This window comes from Camelus dromedarius, chromosome 4, assembly GCF_036321535.1.
Source record: "Camelus dromedarius isolate mCamDro1 chromosome 4, mCamDro1.pat, whole genome shotgun sequence".
Classification (NCBI taxonomy): Eukaryota; Metazoa; Chordata; class Mammalia; order Artiodactyla; family Camelidae; genus Camelus; species Camelus dromedarius.
In genome coordinates, this window is record NC_087439.1 from 9,843,817 (window position 1) to 9,862,486 (window position 18,670).

The 18,670-nt window shown below is 46.0% G+C and overlaps 1 protein-coding gene across 1 annotated transcript in view; it reads right to left on the minus strand.

Annotated features, from left to right (window-relative positions):
• CLASP1 (cytoplasmic linker associated protein 1) overlaps window positions 1-18,670 on the minus strand; it is a 192,190-nt gene that overhangs the window by 28,175 nt on the left and 145,345 nt on the right. Inside the window, exons 32-35 of the mRNA XM_064484683.1 lie at window positions 16,211-16,289; window positions 15,337-15,480; window positions 6,016-6,159; window positions 5,422-5,525 (exon numbers count right to left, since the gene is read on the minus strand). Coding sequence (XP_064340753.1) covers window positions 5,422-5,525; window positions 6,016-6,159; window positions 15,337-15,480; window positions 16,211-16,289 — 471 coding nt within the window. The remainder of the gene's footprint in view (window positions 1-5,421; window positions 5,526-6,015; window positions 6,160-15,336; window positions 15,481-16,210; window positions 16,290-18,670) is intronic.

An 18,670-nucleotide genomic window follows, 5' to 3' on the forward strand; every position in this document is an offset into this window, starting at 1 on the left:
GACACCCATGAGCCTTCATTTTGGAAGGAAAAAAGGAACCCAGGTATGCCATCATCAGGCAACCACAGATAATGCGGTCCCGACCAGCAGTACGTGGGGGAACAGAAAGGGACGAAGCCCCTGTTCTCAGCAGAGACGTGGCTGGGTCTGTCACCTGCCCCCGCATTCTGTCTTGTTTCAGCTCCAAGATACAATCCTTCGGGTTAAAGGCCAGGTCCTGGTTGCCTGTAAACACTGTGATTAGACTCAAGAAAGGCTCATAGGGTTCTTTAGATTAGGAAGAGTTGCTCAATCAGCCACTGTTCACTGACCTACGGTGTCACCCAGTGCTGGGGCAGAACGAAGCTCTGGACGTGCCCTGCTGGGAAGGGTCCAGATCACGGGGGCAGGCGCCAGGGAAAGACAAACTGGAGACAGGAAGTTTGCCTTCAGAGACTTTCTTCCTTGTTATTTTCTAGGGAAAAGATACTAGGCATGGACTAAAGGTAACTGTTTCTTGTTGTGAAATCAACAGGGTCTTGGCAGAGACGGATATAGCCTCCCTCTTAAGTTTTCTATAACCAGTAGGTCTTCCAGGTGTCAAGGTCTCCAGTCACCCCTCTGTCCCTCCGCTAGTTACCACAAGTCACAGCTAGTCACCAAGCACTGGCTGGATGACTGCACACACGACAGCTCTGGGAGCTCAGGACCCAGGAAGACACGGAGGCCAGCGTCCTGGGGGGCAGGCAGTAAACTGCTCGTCCGCTCTGGGGCCTGACTGACCTCGTGGAGCACCGCGGTGACGGTGACGTGCCTTACTAGCCCTGGGACGGCAGCCGCCTCACTGCCGCAACCTGGTGCATCCAGACACTCACTACGGGGTCCTCCAGACACTCTACAAGTTACTTCCAGAGCTGAGCTGTGAGTCTCAAAAGAAAGATGCTGTTAAAACATTTTGCTGACTTGTTCACCTTGGACGGTTTCGCTGTGTTGAGGATTCTAAAGCAGAAGGTACATCTGTGCAAAAGCCATCTCCCAAGCTTCAAGACTAACACACTTATGTCGTTGCAACCCCCTCATAGAGGGTACAACCTCATCTCCACTGCAGGAGGCGGCCGGGCCGCTCCAGGCTCTGCCCGTGTAACTAGGGTCCAGGGAAGGGCTTCTCTGACCTCTGGGCCATAATAAACAGCACCTGGGGACCCTCCTCTGTACCACAGACTCAGCGTCTGCCATGACTCCTGCCCCCCCCCCGACTTCCTGACACGGCATACCCGATGGTGTGTGAGGGCAAAACAGCTCATGCTGAGGGCAGGGTTTCCTCTCGGGATCCGAGTCCTTGTGAGAGACATCAGGCCACGAGGCCGAGCACAGGGCTGAGAGCTGCGGGTGCAGAGAAGGGCAAGGCCCCTGTGCCACTGCGTGCGGACCCCTGAGCCCTAAGCAGGACACGGGACACTACCCACGGTGGCCCTGGCGTCAGGCTTTGCCCCAGCACTCTGAGGGCTGCGCGCCACGCTGAGCGGCCTGCCCACGGGCGAGGTGGTCTCCGTGCCCGTGACACAGGCTGCACTCGTGGGTTCGACAGACACCACGCACCTGCTCACACTTCTCCCCAAGGCTCCACCCCGCTGCTCAAGGCCAAAGCAGGGGCCACACCGGAGGCAGGAGAGGCTTCCCAGAGACCTGAGACAACCCTGGAAATGCAATAATATTGTGACACCTCCGACGAGCTGACAGCTGGCTGTTACCTGGGAGAGCAAGAGAGCCTGAATGTCTTGTGGGAGGGAGCAGGGCCGGGCTGAGAGGAGGGAGGCGTGAGCTTCGCCAGCCCCGCGGCGCTCCAGCCCCACGACCGACTGCAGTGGGCAGAGGGCAAAGTCAGAGAGAGAAACGGAGGGCGGGGCGCCACGCTTGGGTCAGAGCCCCGCTCCTCGACGAGGCTCCGTCAGAGTCAGTACCTCACCAGACATAGAGAGAGAACAGACTGCGTTTTACCATTCAGTCCTCAGGGAGACGTCTTCACTCCTTCCCCACCCAGCCAAGCATTTACTCCTCAAATCACACGGGACTTCAAGTGTACGAGAGTGTGTGTGCTTCCATGGGCACAAGTGCGTGGGAAGGATGTCACGAGCACTTACATGTGAAAAGTATGGATGTTTACTTTCAGATACTGCAATCAATTATTTTAGAAAGAACCAAAGAGGGAATTATGGGCCTTAATTCAAAGGGGATGACAGGGAGGACAGTGGGAAGACCAAGCACTCGAGCACAGACAGGTGCCCAGCCGGGACCCCTGGGGCTAGTCCCTTCAGAGAGGACAGCAGCACCCCTGGGGCCAGGAGCCGGGCCCTGCGTCTTCCGTTCCCATCGCAACACAGGGTCAGAGCTCATCCAGATCACCGATCCCCACTTCCACACAGCGCTGATAGGCTGGGCTGGCCTGGGCCTGACTGCTGCTGTGATCCTACAGATCCAGGCACACCGGGACCCGAGGTGGGGGCCAGACCCCGAGCAGCACCGCCACCAGCCATGCCTGTGCCGAGGAGAATAGTGCAGAGGACAGCCCTGCAGCCTGACGGAGGACTGGGTGCCCCAGCCGGACTCTGCGGCCAGGAGGATGGAGGCGGGGGCTCCCAGCAGCCTCCACTCTGGTCCCCTGATGTGATGACTGTGAAATCCAACCCCAAATCACGTTGACTGCAGGGTCACAGAGTATCTACCTACTCAGGGCCCCACAACACGTTCACCGAGAATGTGCCGTGGACCAGAGTCAGGACCACCACCCACTTTTATCTCAAAAGGAAAGGGCTTGCCCGAATTTCTGAAGCCCCTAGCAACCCTATGTTTCATGTGACATAAATCACATTGGGTAAAATGAGCTAAAATAGAAACAGGTGCTTAGTGACCAAACGCCCCAGGCCATGTCTTCTGTCCACACTTGCCCGGAGAGTGTTCACCTGCTGGAGGAGCGGTGATTCCGCCCTCCCACAGAAACAACAGCTGACGGAGCGTTTCACACACGTCTGCCCTCTGAGCTATGGCCTCTCCACTAGTACTGGGTTGATAAAAATGAATTCCTCACTAGTGACTTGTTTAAAAAAAAAAACAACTACCAAATTAAATGTGTCCATCATTTTAGAATATTTTATTACTACCATAATCTGAAGGTAGAATTTTAGTACTAAAAAAAATACTAGTTCTATTTTTGATACTCCAAATTAGATTAAAAACAAATAACTGGCAATAAAAGGCTAACATCACATGATCAAGATGATTCCAAAGAATAGCAGGTCATAGAAGATAAATGTTTCCAGAGCACTGCTCAGAAAAATAGCTGAGATTATATCCAGTAGAATCTATCACCTACTCAGAATGTGGTAACCTAGTATGTTCTCCTCTTTAGTGCAAGAGTTCATTTCTTTTTACAAATCTCCTAGTAGAAACTATGTGGCCTATTTGAATATTCCCAGTGATATGACCACACAAGGCAGCTTTTCCTAATTCTGGACGGTTTCAGTTGTGAGAAAAATCATTTATTCTGTTGAGTTCAAGTTGGCTAAGGCCGTTCTGGCTAGTTACACACTGACTGAGGGTACGTTGTTTAAAAAAAGAAACTATACAACTAATTCCTGAAAGAAGGAGTCACTGATAAAATATTTAGGCTATAGTCGGACTTCCTAATACTGAAAATAATTCTCATTTCTTCCACTGACCTGTGGACCTAAGAGTAAAAATTCAGATCAGACCAGTTAAGAATGACTGGTAACCTGGAAAAATACATTAGATTTTTAATTTGGGGATCCATGAAGATTAATACTTAGCCAGTTGTTACCTCTGATAGATTATGCTAGCAGCCCCCACCAGCCTTTTACTTAGACTATTAGTACATATAATAATAAAACACTTAATTTGAGTTTTACCTTTTGTTCATGACCTAAAGAATGTGTTAATGAAGTAACTAGAAGATAAGACACGTGAGCTGTGTGTTGTGGAAGAACAGATTACTCACATTGCAGAAGCGTCACTTCTAAACAGAAGGAACAATTTACAGAGAATACTGTTTTCCATAAAATTCTCCCCTACCCAGAAAGAGAATGCTATGATTTTACTGGCAACACTGGGGTCATTTAAGACAAGCCATATAATTTATATCCAGATATTAACATTTAAAAGACAGCCGTTTGAGCCTCAGTCAGACTTGGGGAAAGTCGAACATCTTCATTAGCTTCTGGTCTCCACTAATGGTACTCGACGTCCCCCTGCTCAAGTCAGGACAACACAGCCATATCTGGAGACACCACGCCACACTTCACTCCACCTGAATACAGCACCAGGACACCTTAGGAGGTACCCTGGATACCCAGTATATTAAACATAAGGCTATGTTTAAACTAAACATAGTCCACACACACTAGGACACTATAAATACACAAAACAATTTGTTTCTCCAAGAGAGAAATACAAATTTGACACATCCCAAAATATTTATATGATAACTTGAGAAAGGACAGAGGGGTTTGTAAAACCCCTGATCATTTCAAAATCTAGATTTAAAGGCACTTATGTCTTGAAATCCTACTAAAGAGGTAACTCCTAAAGGGATATGGCATACTTGTGGTATTTTCTTACAGTTTTCAGATCCTGGTGTCAACAAATCGAGAGACAGCTCTGATTCTTGTTAGTGGCCCCAAAGATTGGTACTTCCCAGAGATAAGCATGGCTTATATGACTCTGACAGGTGCAGGCAGTGGGCTCTTTCCTAAAAAGTGGGCCTACAGGGCCACGCTCCGCATATGGCCATGGGAAACCAGCACACAGCAGGGGGGTCCGAGAGCTGCTGTACAGGGCCCGCTAAAGGCTCTGGTCTCCAGACAAAGCCTTTCTCTTTTTAATTTGCTGCCTCGGACTCTGAAGGCCAACATTCACATGGTCCCAACAGAAGTCTGCAATGCTGATCCAGTCTCTGTCCTCGGTTCTGAACCTACCCTCCAGAGCCGCATCCTGTGGCCAACGTGACCCCAGGTGACAGCAGCCATGTGTGGGATGGCCACGTGGTGGGAAAGCCACCCCAAACTATGCGTGGGCTGATTACATGATTGCCTTTGATGACCGAAAACCTTCAGGGGTTTCTATCACATACAGAATAGGTGATGAGTCTCTAAATGGTTCCTATGTGGAACAGTACTAAATGTTACCTTAGTTTAAAAATCTTTAAAACATTAGGAAGTGTTTAGAGCTAGAAGAATCTCAGAAACCACGCATTTCACAATACCAGTTACTCGCTTTGCCCAAAATGACAGAGTTCAGATCTGGTGAGGAATAGGACCCATGGCCTCCCGGTGCCACACACTTTGGGGACTAAGCTTGGTCTAAAACCCTAGAAACAGGCTGACGGCTGTTGGGGTGCTTGCGTTTCCCACTCTGTTGAAATGGCTTTACCTTGGAGACAGGCCCCCATGGGAGCAGTTGGTGGGTGAGGTCAGGGGGCTGGTCCTGCTGGTGTGTCGGGACGGAGTCCGGCCGATCGTGCTGCTCGGGGAGCCCTGGGCGAAGGTGGGAGAACAACATCACACAAGGGGTCAGCACGGCACAGCCCCACCTCTCCCGAGCCCTGGGCCCACATGAGGCTAACTGGGCAGAGTCTGCACAATCAGGGTGCTTCCTCCCAGAGTCGTACGGCCTATTTTAAGTGCACACAAACCAGAAGTGGATGGAGAACTGTCGCACAAGCACCCCTAAAGCTGAGTGAGTGAGGCTAGCTGTGCTGGAGCAACAACAGACAGAGTTACCACTTGTATCTTCACAGTGCGACAGAAGAGGTAACTGAGTGACTGAATGACCGAGTACAAGTCCAACTGAACAACCTAACCTGAGAAAAAGGCCGTATTTAACTACCAGGTGTGTTCACTCACTGGGAGAGTGGCAGGGTCAGATGAGGCCCCATGCCTGAGAGCCACCATCACAGAGAGAAGAAGCAAGCCACCACCCATCAGCGTAAGTTCTAGACAAGGGATGGGGTCACAGGGCACTCACCACACTGGTGTTACTGGAGTTCTTGAGGTGGTTATGCAGGAGTTTGGTGGCACCATCCTGGAATGTTTTTGGCAAGGCACCAAGTAACATTGTAAACTCAGGAGTGTTCAATTCAAACAGAGAGATTAGCACGATTTGTGCTGCCTAGAAAAAACATGATTAATTTCTGTTACTACGATTGCAAATCTTGGTCAAACGCTCATTAAGATTGTTTTTAAGAGGAAACTCTTTTGTACCACTAGAATAATAAGAGGGCATCTTCACCATAAGAAACAAAAACAAACCACACCTGGAGAAAACAGTGTCATCAACCGTAACTAACATATAAACTTCAATATGGCAAATAAGCCCTGCTTCATTCAACAGCCTGGGCATCAGGTCCTGTAACTTCTCCTTAGCTGTCAAGTACTCGGAACAAAGCTGGTAAATATGTAAATCAAACAACCAAAGATTTTTAAAAGACTTAAGGACTATTTGCTCTAATACATTAGCACTGGACAAGGCTCCCAGGGTACCCTGGAGAGAACAGGTTTTTCTTTTTGGGGGGGTGTAATTAGGTTTATTTATTTATTTACCTATTTATTTTTAAACAGAGGTACTGGGGTTTGAACCCAGGACCTCATGCACACTATGCACACAGTCTACCATTGAGCTATGCCCTCCCCTTTAGAGAACAGATTTCTAAACAAGCTACCACTGGGTTATCTTGAGAAACCACTTTTCTTAGTGACTGAGAAATAATTAGAAGAAGAGAGAGCTAAAGTACACCTGAAAAACTCGTACTTTTACATCTATGCATTGAGGCAGACCAGATTTATATGGTACTGTTTTTTATCAGAGACAACAGGTGCAGGACTGCTTGTCATCACTTAGCAGCAATGGAGGGGGAAGCAAGTGGCTACAGCGGCAGCACCGAGGAGACGCAGAGCCCAGTGAGTTAGGTGCTGCTGGCGGTGCTCGTGCTTAGGCTGAGGGGTTAGTTATGAGGGCTTCGATTTGGAAAAACTATGCCAAAAGAAAACTTTAGTAACTACTGACAGGCATTTTTTACAAATGTCTAAGAGCCAAAAGAAAGGAAAACATATGAAAATCATTATGAATATTATGAAAACATTTGGAAAATGTTTATTTTTCCAAAGACTGTAATTCTTAGGTTTGCAATAATTATTCTAAATATCTTCCCATGATACAGAATATTACATAAAAACATGTTCGCTGAGAAATGCTTTAGAAATAAACAAAATATTTCAGTATTTTTATAACATTAAAATTAATTCTAGGTACAGTTAAAACAAAACTACTATTGTGTACCTGGAGAAGGGGAAAAAAAAAACCCAAAGACCCAAATGTATTTAACCAAAAATAAAAAGTGATTATAAATTTTAAAATATCAGTAGAATAATATTTTTTCACATTCAAAAACTATCTTCTAAAATGTCAAAAGCATTCATTAAGCACAACATTGGACAAAAGGATCTTTTTCCCCTGGTCATTAATAGCCTTTGCAAAAATTAAGTCATAAGGGCCAGTGTGCCTCCATGACACAGGCAAAAACCATTATTACCGATTGTGCTAAAACACATTTCTATATTTCATTATGGAAACATGTTTAATAAATCATTATCTGAAAACCTGTTTCACCATCAATTTAACACATTGTTAATACAAATTGTGTATTTGTATAAAAGCAAATTCCCCAAATCATGCAAAGTAACCTGTGCATTAAAAAACAAACAAAAAAATAAAAAAGTTTTATTAGATGTTAGAAAAAAATGCATGCAGAAAACACCACACTTCAGAGAAGGAAAGCAGCAGTCTTGAGTTTTGGCAGGGAAAAAAAATCAATGTCACCAATTTAGTAAGAAAGCTTAAGCACTTATTTTTTGTTGACTGAAAGTGGCATTAGAAAATTATACAATGTATTACATTTGTGAATAGTATGTTTTCACGTGGAATGTGCCACTGTCTTTAGATCTAATTTCCTCCCAGAATGACAAGATATCTAACACTACAAACCTCCTTGGGGTTATTCATGAAGCAAATGATAAAACTGGGGATCTTTCAGGAACAAGAGGGCTGCCACGTGGCAGCCCAGAGGCTGCGCTGCTTTGCATCAGGGACTCTGGTCCGATGGGAGGGGGAGCGGCAGACAGCCCCTGCTGACCCACCCGGAGCCTCCTCTCAACAACCCTGAAATCAAATTTTGCTTAGAAACCAAAGAGAAAGAGAGAATTCTGAAAATATAACTAGCTGGACAGATAGTACATGTGTTATTTATATGCAGAAACGACTATAACTCATTTGTGTGTTCTCCAAAACACAAAATGTAAATGATTTTACATAGTTTTCAAAAGTAGCCATTTGGCTTAAAGCTGTTTTCAAAGTAAAATCTTTTTCTAATATGACCCAGAAATGGATAGAAATGCTCATTTGAACGTATTATCTGTAAAAGATCTTACATCACAGTTGGAAAAGGAATGAGATGGTGATGGTCCTAGAATATTCATCTGCAGGTAGACGTTTCTAACGGAAAACTCCAGGGCAGTGTACCTGAAAGATTGGGTGGCGAATTAAAAGGAAATGATCCCCACTGATGCCCCTGCAGTGGAATTTGGGGGTGAGGGAAGAAGTCCTTCCAATCTCACTGCTCAGGTCTGGAAAGGACTCCCAGGGCTGTCAGCCGCCTTGAGTGCTGTGTACCTCAGAGCAGGGAAGAATTCTTCCAGAAGGGAGGTCAGTTAAACTCTGACAAATGCTTCAGTGTTGGTACTAATCAGGGAAAATTTAAAACTTGAGAGGAAAAGGAGTTTTCTCCTTTCATTAAACAACTATTACTGCTCTCTTCAGATTGTCATTAAAATTGCTTTGGAAAATCACCAAAGTGAAGGTATTTTGGAATCTTCCGATGTATCTCTCCTTTGCTAGTTCGTTAAGAATTGGCTAAAATTTGGCCAAAATTTGGCCCACTTCTTTGGGGAGGTAGTTAATCACACGACACACCAAAGCACAGACGTGTACACGGGCAGGCACATGCACTCTCCCTCTCTCACACAGTGTTGTATTAATTTTAGGTTTCTTCAAAAAAACCTCCTCAGTGTCTTCGCAAGGATAATCAGGATTAATAATCTAAAATGCAAACAGTGACGTGTCTCTTCAAATTAGTACACAGTTTTCAATCTACCTGTTTACAATTTTCTTCCAAGTTTCCTTCTCCAGGCCCAGAGCAGGTTGAAGGTGACCTAGCAGGGAAATCGCCACCTGCTCGACCACGCGGGAGGGGGGACTGACAAACAGGAGGGTGGGAGGACTTGGTCAGAGACAAGAAGCAAGTGCTTAAAACCATGGTTATCTGTAAGCTGTGAAAGCATTCAGCTTTGTTTCTGAAATCATATATATAGAGAGAGACTACAGAATCTTAAAGTTCAAGAATAATAACCATAGGAGTAATAAGAAACCACAGTGTCTACCAGCTGTAAACCTCAGTCATTTGCTAAGTCGCACCCTCCCTGGAAGCAGGAGGAGTCTTGCTTTACAGGATGAAACGGAAGATCAAAGACGCCAAGAGGAGACTGTAAGGAGGCAGAGGCATAGTTAAGCGGAGATTCAAATCTCACTTGATAGTAAAACCCTTGGCTTTCAGATTTAGAGCATGCTGCCTCTATAATCAGAGACTTAAAATTGTTTTCAATTAGAAATTTCAAACTTTGAAGGCTATCTGTATACTCCTCCTGCTCCAGGCCACAGCATTTTTATAATTTCCAGTTTCTTTGCCTTTCCTTTGTTTCCCACATTTCCCAAAACATCTGGGGGCTAAACCTGTTATTTCATTTGACAGAATAAGTGCTCAGTGTCGGAGAATCACATATAATAAGGAAATATGCAGGGATTCTGAGCCCTTAAATATGAACAGACTGTTAAAAATTCTGTTGTCACGACCATGTCCCCTCTGACTGGTGGGGAAACCTCTTCAATGTGGGAAAACATGTGGGTCTCACTTTGCTCCACAAACTGCAGCAGCAAGACCAAAGCAACCCTCAAATAAGAAGAGCCGAGGTCACAAGAGCAAGCAGGGTACCATTTACGTTTTAATACTTTATTGCGATGAGTCCTCCCAACAGTGCCCAAAGCTAGTGCTGTCGTTGCTGTTCTAGGTCCTATTTCATGGATGATAAACAAGAATTCAGAGGCAAATTACTTGCTCACACCTCCAACAAGGAGCGCAGGCAGGTCACTGGAGGTCAGACCCAAGAATCCACTTTCTTCTGGGAATGCGCTGTATGATCTTATTATGAACACAGTGCACGAAGAAAGGTCCAGTGTACTTCTGTATAGTTTGGACAACACGACTAGCCAGGACTCCCACACTTAGAAACTGAAAAAGGTCACTTTGGAAAGAGGAGTTACAGTCTGGATGGGGCTTTTCCATCCAGCCCACTCCCTCCAGCCAGGTAAGCACACCTCACCAGGGACTTGGCTAGTGTCTTCTGTTTTAGTTGTGTGTCTTCCCTCCTTAACGTCTTAAATATTTAAACACCCTACAACACTCTAAAATAGAAAACACCCACAACACTGAGACAAAATGGGAAACAAAATATCAAAACTGCTGAAGTCCACAAATCAGAGTTGTATCAGCTTAAAATGTTTCTAAAGTGCTTTCACAAATACGGTCTTAACACTTACGGAGAGTGAACTGCACGCCTGCAAACTTCCCTTGTATTCTTGGCATAACATTAATACTCTCCAAGGATGAGGGTTTCCTGTATAGATTTCTGACTGCAGGGCTCTTCTGGTATTTACAACATAACCTCACCCTATTCTTTTCTTTTTTTTTTGTGGTAATCTTGCACTATTCTTTTTTTTTTAATACCACTTTTTACTGAAATATAGTTGATTTAAAATGTTGTATTAGTTTCTCATGTACAACAAAGAGATTCAGTTATACACACACATACACATATTTTCAGATTCTTTTCCATTACAGGTTATTACTCTCTGTGCTATTCAGTAGGGCCTTGTTGTTTCTCTATTTTATAGATAGTAGTTTGTATCTGCTAGTCACAAACTTAATTTATCCCCCTCCTCAACCCCTGGTAACCATAAGTTTGTTTTCTATGTCTGTGAGTCTATTTTTGTTTTGTAAGTAAGTTCATTTGTGTCATTTTTAAAGATTTTATATTTAAGTCATATCATATGGTATTTGTCTTTCTGCCTGACTTATTTCACTCAATATGATCATCTCTAGGTCCATCTGTGTTGCTGCAAATGGCATTATTTTATTATTTTTTATGGCTGAGCAGTATTTCATTGTACAAATACATCAGAACTTCTTTACTCAAGTCTTCTGTTCATGGACACTTAGGTTGCTTCCATGTCTTGGTTATTGTAAATCGTGCTGCTGTGAACATTGGGGTGCATGTGTCTTTTCGAACTGGAGTTTTCTCTGGATAAATGCTCAGGAGTGGGATTGCTGGATCATACGTATTTTCTATTTTTAGTTTTTTAAGAAACCTCCATACTGTTCTCCAGAGTGGCTGCACCAATTTACATTCCCTCCAACAGTGTAGAAGGGTTCCCCTTTCTCCACATCCTCTCCAGAATCTATGTCTGTGGACTAGTTAATGATGGCCATTCTGATGGGTGTGAGGTGACTGGGGTTGTATTTCTTTTTTTTTCTGATATTGATCTGTAACTTTGTCCTACTCTTAAGAAATTAAATAAGGACACCAACAGGAGGACTTGGTTCATGATCACAAAGTGCTTTCAAATAACCAAGATTTCCCTAGCACGTCATACAATGTTTTAATAACTCTGCAAGTGATAGATGAGGCAAAATGTAAATTTACTTAAAATAGATAACTAAGCATATTTTTAGTGTATTAAATTATCCAGGTAAAAATGGTACGTTTTATTTCTTTACAGCTTCAAAATAAATGGTAACAACAATTCTGAACCTTAGAGAAGAATTTCACTCTCAATTTCTAAATGTTTTCATGTACTTAATACATTCCTTGAGACCATCCTCCAACGCATCTCAAGCTCCTGGGTAAGGCAGTGGCAGCACTGCCAGTGGCATCCATATTTGTATAAATACCTGGTGGACGGAACATCAAAATGGAGCACAGAAGTGGAAGTGACTCTCCTCCTAGGGAGGTTTAATCTGCGGTGCCCAAATGCACAGCTGTGGGAGGTGGTTATGGGGCAAAAGAACACGTGTTTGAACACTACGCTCTAACACCCCATTTGAAGCCAGTTAACAAGGGTGTACTAGCGCCCGCTGTGCTGGATGTGCACGGCTGAAGGTGTCTCGGATGGCAGGAAAACTCACATGCACTCAATACAGAGATGCATCTGCTAAGCTGAACCTCATCACCTTTGTGCAGGCAGGGAAAAGAGCTCCCTATTTAAGGAAGAGCTACAGAATTACCAAATAACTAACTGTGGAAGACTTATGCCAACCCACGGAAAAAGAGACCCCAGGATTCCTTCCTCCTGGTGTCTGAGCCTGGTGTAATCCTCTCCCCTCGAGTGAGGCGGGCTTGTGAATGTGATGAATGTCACCCCCACTCTTCTGCTGTGAGGCAGAAGGTCATGAAAGTGCCTCCAAATCAGCTGACTTCTTGTTAATTCTGGGTGGGTCTGACCTAATCAGGTGAGCCCTTAGAGAGAGAGTAAACCAAGGTCTCCTGCTGGCATCACTGCACTGCCTCTGTCCCCCCCCACCCCGTACGTCTGATGGGGAAGCAGCTGCTTTCAGGATCTCTCCACCTGCGGCCTCCCACCATCTGATAATGACTTTTTTAACCCTACTTGGAGTCTGCTAAGCTACTCAGATGTGTAGATGAATGTTTTTCATCAAACTGGGTAAGTTTCAGGACATGACTTCTTCAAACGTTCTCCTGCTGGCTCTGAAGCAGTAAAGTGCCGGGCTGAGGAGGCCACGGAGGGATTGCCAGGGCCTCCGTGAGCCGAGGACGCCCCCTGCTGACAGTCGGCCTGAGAGCAAGCACCGAGGCCCACCTCCAGAAGAGTGGACAGGCCAGGGACCAGGGGCTGGAAGACAAGACAGGAGACTGAGCACAGAGCCCAGAGGACATGTGCCAGACTCCCGATCCACAACGTCGTAGGACAATAAATGTGTGTAGTCTCAAGCTGCTAATAAGTTTATGGCAATTTTTTAGGTGACAGAAAACTAATACAGAGGCCAAATACAGGGCATGGCTTTGAAAATGATGGCTTCAAAATGTTAACTTGAAATTAAATCATTTCTCCTTGGGTATTTATCATTCATTAACTCATTCAAAACAGTTCTTAAATGCCGACTTTGTTCCTACGGATGGTATGCGAGGTGCTGAGCAGGGCAGGAAAGCGACAGCTGGAGAGCGGGGAAGGGCCCGGGCGCAGCAAGGCCAGGCCTCGTCCTGAAGACACCAGGACGACACCTGCAGTCTATGTGTCTTGAGGCTCAGCCCCAGGGTCATGGTGTGAATCAGGGGCCTCAGCCCTGGGCACTGGAAATCAGCCAAGTGTGGAGGGAACCCCAGTCACACACAAAACAATGACCCTGCTCCCTTCTACACCAAGTCAGTCAAACTGCTTAGGGCAGAGCACAGAATCTCGGCTGACTAACTGCAGCCGGGACTGACAGCGACTGACGTGAAGGTCTCCAGGCTCCTCGGAAGCCCAGGATTACGTCGCAGGGCGCAGGCTGGAGCCGCGCCTGCAGGTGAGGTGTCAGCGGTCCTCACCGCGGGGAGGGAGAAGGGAGGGCAGGCCAGGCTGTGTGACCCAAACAGCTGAAATTCAGTGCTGAAGACCAAACAGTAGACGAGTTAAAGTCACAGGATTTCTGGCAATAACTTCCATGTCCAAACCATATTTGACTGGAGCTGGTACTAAAGAAAGTTGAGTGTTCTGGTGCGCCACACTAGGTACGTCAAGGGAGAAGTTCCTTTAGTGTCCTGATTAGAACAGTTGGGACAATAAGCCCTAGTTCCAGTTTGTAAATGGAGAGAGAGGGCATGTACAGAGAGAGCAGACACAGTGATGGAAGTGAGGGGTCCCACACAGGCCCTGACCATGATGACGTGCACACCTGAAGTGCATCTCAGCCCCACGAGGGCGGGGGGTATCTAAGTCACCCTCAACACAAAACACACGTACACGTACGTGCCATGACTAAGGCAGGAAGCTGCATTTGAGGCTCTGTGCTTATTCTGTGCTTCTGAAAATTTTTCCACAGAAATATCTGCATCTGACTTTTAAACCAAGCAACTCATTCCACCCCTATAACCCCACAGCCCCCAATTCAAAACAGGATTAGTGGCGAAATTACAGTTGCCAGTGAAATGCCCCTTTGATAAATATTAAAAGGTTTTAAAAAGGGTCACAAGTCAAAGATATGAGATAATATTAGGACAATAACTGTGGATGGGTGCTTTAATAAATTGCCCTCGTTCCTTTGGCCTTGAACAACTTAGTCCATACGACATGACGGATGTGAGTCAGAAGGGCAGGGACCACCCCAAAGACGCCATTCAGGGAGCTGGTCCCCCGCCTCAGATGCCACCAGAGAAGGGCTGCGTCTGCAACTACACCAGCTCGCTAACACCCTTGCCCTGCCTGGACCCACGTGGCCCAGGTTACCAACTCTGCCCCGAGGCCTATTTTGGCGGGGATGGCTATGGAAGGCATATAGTGCAGAAGAAAAAAAAAATGCAACGTTCATGACTCTACATAAATATTCAAAATCAAGCACTCTTAGTCTGAAAGCAGACCTGACATCCGGTTTTTAAAAGTAACTTTTAAAGGCCTGTTAGTTTATATATAAAGTAAAGAATGACAGCCATGTGTGGAATTCAAGTGTAGCAGAACATGGCACAGACAGGAGAGAGCAAGAGAAGCAGAGTTGTAACTCACACCTCCTGTGTGCTGGCAGCGTGTCGGGAGTGCCTCACGCTGCCAACATGCACGAGCCCATCCTGTGACGGTCCTAAAGCAGGAGGCTCCTAACAGAGATACAGGACCTGTGCCCCCTTAACCACGGCCCACGCCTCTCAGTGTGCCGTTTCAGGAGAAACCAGCAAATGTTTCTCTCCTGCGGATTAAAACAAGCAACAAAACAGCACCCCGGTACCCGACCCCACAAGAGTTCAGATCCTCATTCTGAACCTCAAAGAAGGGAACCAGTGGAGCGGAGAGCACAGCCCGTGTCGCAGGACAGGGGGCAGAGGTCTGCGTCGCTGTGCAGGCGGTTTGCCAGCTCCCGACACACACCTCAGAACGGTCCGCAGGTGGAGCTGGACTTCAGCTCCCTGGACATACCTTTCTCACGTCCGAGCTCTTTGGTTCTGTCGTCCAGGTTATAATTCTAGAAACAGCGAGCCTTGTCTCACTGGAGTTCACAAAATCTGTCGGGTCCATCTGCCTGGCGAGGGACTCAATGTACTTCAGGATTGCAACTTTGACCTGAAAGAGCCAATGATTACGAATGTTAGGCGTACTTTATCAATCTCTGAGCGGAATTTACCCATAGAGAGTAAGAAAAGACTGCGGAGGGGACACCTGCTTTGTTTCTGCATGGGGGCATGGAGCAGGGAAAAAGCAGGAGATGACAGGTTAACTGTGAGAACAGGCTGGGGTACAGGCTGACCCGCCGTGCACACAGCCGGGCCTGCTCCTCACAGGGGCCGCACGACGCATACAGGGCAGGAGGAAGCACAGCTCTGGGCCAATTTCGGTCCCAGCCCTCCTAGGCCAGGTTTGTGCAAGGCAGCGTTCATGGTAATCATGCTAGTATTTTGCCCTAACTTCTCCACTGACGTCTCAAGGGTTCTGACCTCGGGAGGAAAGGGTGGTTATTTACTGGCCTATCCAAAACCTGCAGAAGTTAATGACCAAAGAACAGACGATGTACAGGATGGAATTCAAGTTAATAGATCCTCCTTCAAATACAAGTCTTGTTATTATGGGTGTGATGGTACAAAATGTGACAATTTTCATGTGTTACAATGTTAGTATTAAAAACATTCTAATGAGACACCTATTTCAACACATTAAAATTTTCTAGTTAAAAAGTTGTATAAAAATGCTCACAGCAGATTTACTCATAATAGCCAAAGTTGTCATGTATAAAAGAGTATATTTTAGGCATACATGATTTCTAGAGGTTAAATTGTAACGATAAATAGTTACAAACCTTGAGGTTAGGAGTTTGAGTTTGATCCACAATAAATCTCATCAAAATGTTAAATTGCTGATCGAATGGAAAGGAGTCCCTAGGTTTAAAAAAAGGGGGGAAAAACATTTTTAAGGAAAGATTTATAAGAAACATAAAATCATGTAAGAAAAATACACTTGCGCATTACTGTAATATATGTAAAAAGCAAGCCAGTTTACACTTTTTAAGTATCTTTTCATTTTCTATAAACACTAAAGTAATACACATTATATATAAAATTCAGAGCAAGGAGATCTGACTGTTAAAGCCCCAGAGCACATGAATTGGGTGGGGGCTACAGAGGGACCCTGCTTGTCCTCTGGGGTCTGACCACCTGTCCAGGCACCTCCCTGAACACTGCTCACGTGAAAACACGTCCAGTCCCAAACCCAACTCCCACATCCCACAAGGCCGTCTGCAGCTGACCTTACTTAAGCGAAGTGCACTGTTCCCTGTGGTCCCAGCTGCGTAACTAGGCTCTCTACTGTGTTGTCACTGCAGCAAGGTGCTCAGGGGACACACACAAGGGACACCCCAGCCGGCTACAGACCAGACACGGAAGTCTGGGGCCCCATGAGCCCATCTCCTGCTCCATTTCTTGACGGCTGTTGACCTAGCTTCTTGTGGTCATCTCACATTCTGGATCCGGTTGAACAGCCCTGAGGGCTCCTGGCTGGTGGAAGTCAGTGCTCCCGCCCCCAAACGCTAAGATTACTAGCAGTAGTTTCAGGTTATGTGACGGAGCCCTCCTGGCTCAAGCAGACGTGCCTTCCACACCAGCAGGAGCGGTAACTCAACGCAAATACCCAGTACAACTGCGGCCTTCTTTAGACACCCCTGGAGACCTTGCTCAGCGTATGCAAGTGCAGTAAAAAGCAAAAGGATGTAGGTACAAATCTATAAAACTCAATAGGACTGATTTGAAATTTAAATGAAACACCACAAGAAAAATACAAAGTGCACAGCAGATCCGAGGCAGAGTAGTACCATCGCTATAATCACTAATAAGAAGGAGCCCGGACCCAGCGGCACATCCTTTCTCCCACTTAAATCTGTAGCCAGGAGGCTGAGAGGAGCACTCCCAGAAGCAAAGCAGGTTCCAGAGGATGGGATTCAAGGGACTCACTGGCTGTCAATTAAAGAAACAAGGCTGGTGCAGCACACATGGAGGCTCCCATCCCCCAGCGGCCAGGCAGAGTGGAGAGCACGTGTGAGCACCTGGTGTCCTGCACCTGAAGGCGGCCCTGTGTTCAGGCGCAGCCACAGAACGGGAAACTGAGGCTGACTCTCAATCAGTAATTGGCCACCGCCGAGGTCCCTCCACTCACTGATGGGTCGAGACAAGCCTAACAGCTACAAATCTCAGCTGCCAAGAAAAGGAATAACCAACACGCTTCAGAGGTAATTAGGTGTGTTGGCTTTATTTTTACTTAATGGAGGAACAGGGAATTGAACCCAGGGCCTCATGCATGCCGAGCATGTGCTCTACCTGAGCTACAACCTCCCCTCAGGATAGGATTCTTAAAGGAATGAAGTATCCAGGAAAATTAAGGAAAATAATTATACCCTCCTATTAATCACCAAAGATGAGAACTATCACCTTAATGTTTCCATCACCCCTAAAAATCTGAAAAGGATCTTACACTCATAAACTCACCCAAATTATAGAAGTGATCTACAAGCTAAGTCTGGTTTACAAATGTTTTATTTGGCTTTCACAGTATCATTTTATAAAAAAAAAAAATCTTGACTGCGTTGCCTTAATGTACATTTCTGACCTTTCTTGAGAAGTCTGGACCACTGGGCCCACATCCCCACATAGCCACAGCTCTGCAGCTCATCACGCAGCCTTCCTGCTGCCACTTGCCAGCCGAACCAGCTCAGCCCATGAGCCAATCTCTGCCTAAACTGTCAGAAGTCCACCAGGAAACTGAACACGGGAATGCTCCATAATCCTAGTAACTAATCATCCAAAGGAGGGATGGTGTATGAAAGCGTTATTGCAAATACAGCATGTTACACTGAGTTCACTGTAAGTTAAAAGGGGAAGTCTATTCAGGTAGTAAATTCTACAGCAGCACAGATTATACAGATCTACAGGGTCAGGGACCAAAGGAAAAGAGCTGGCATCAGTGTGGAGGAACAAATGCATGCTGCGAAGTCAGAGCCATCTAGACACGTGCATGGTGGGTGATGACTGGCAGTGTGATCCCGTCCATGCTCTCCTGCAGGAGAGGGATGTGTCCGCAGGCTGGGGCAACAATGGGGCAGATCACAGAGCAACAATCAGCAATCCTGGGTTCTAGTGCCCAGGCTGCCACCAACAGCAAGTGCGACCCTGGGCAAGTCAAGTCCAAGTCACTGCTTCCTCACCCTACAGAAAAATGAGGAAGGTCCTTTCTTCTAAAATTCTGTGATATCCAGTAATATCCCAGTCTG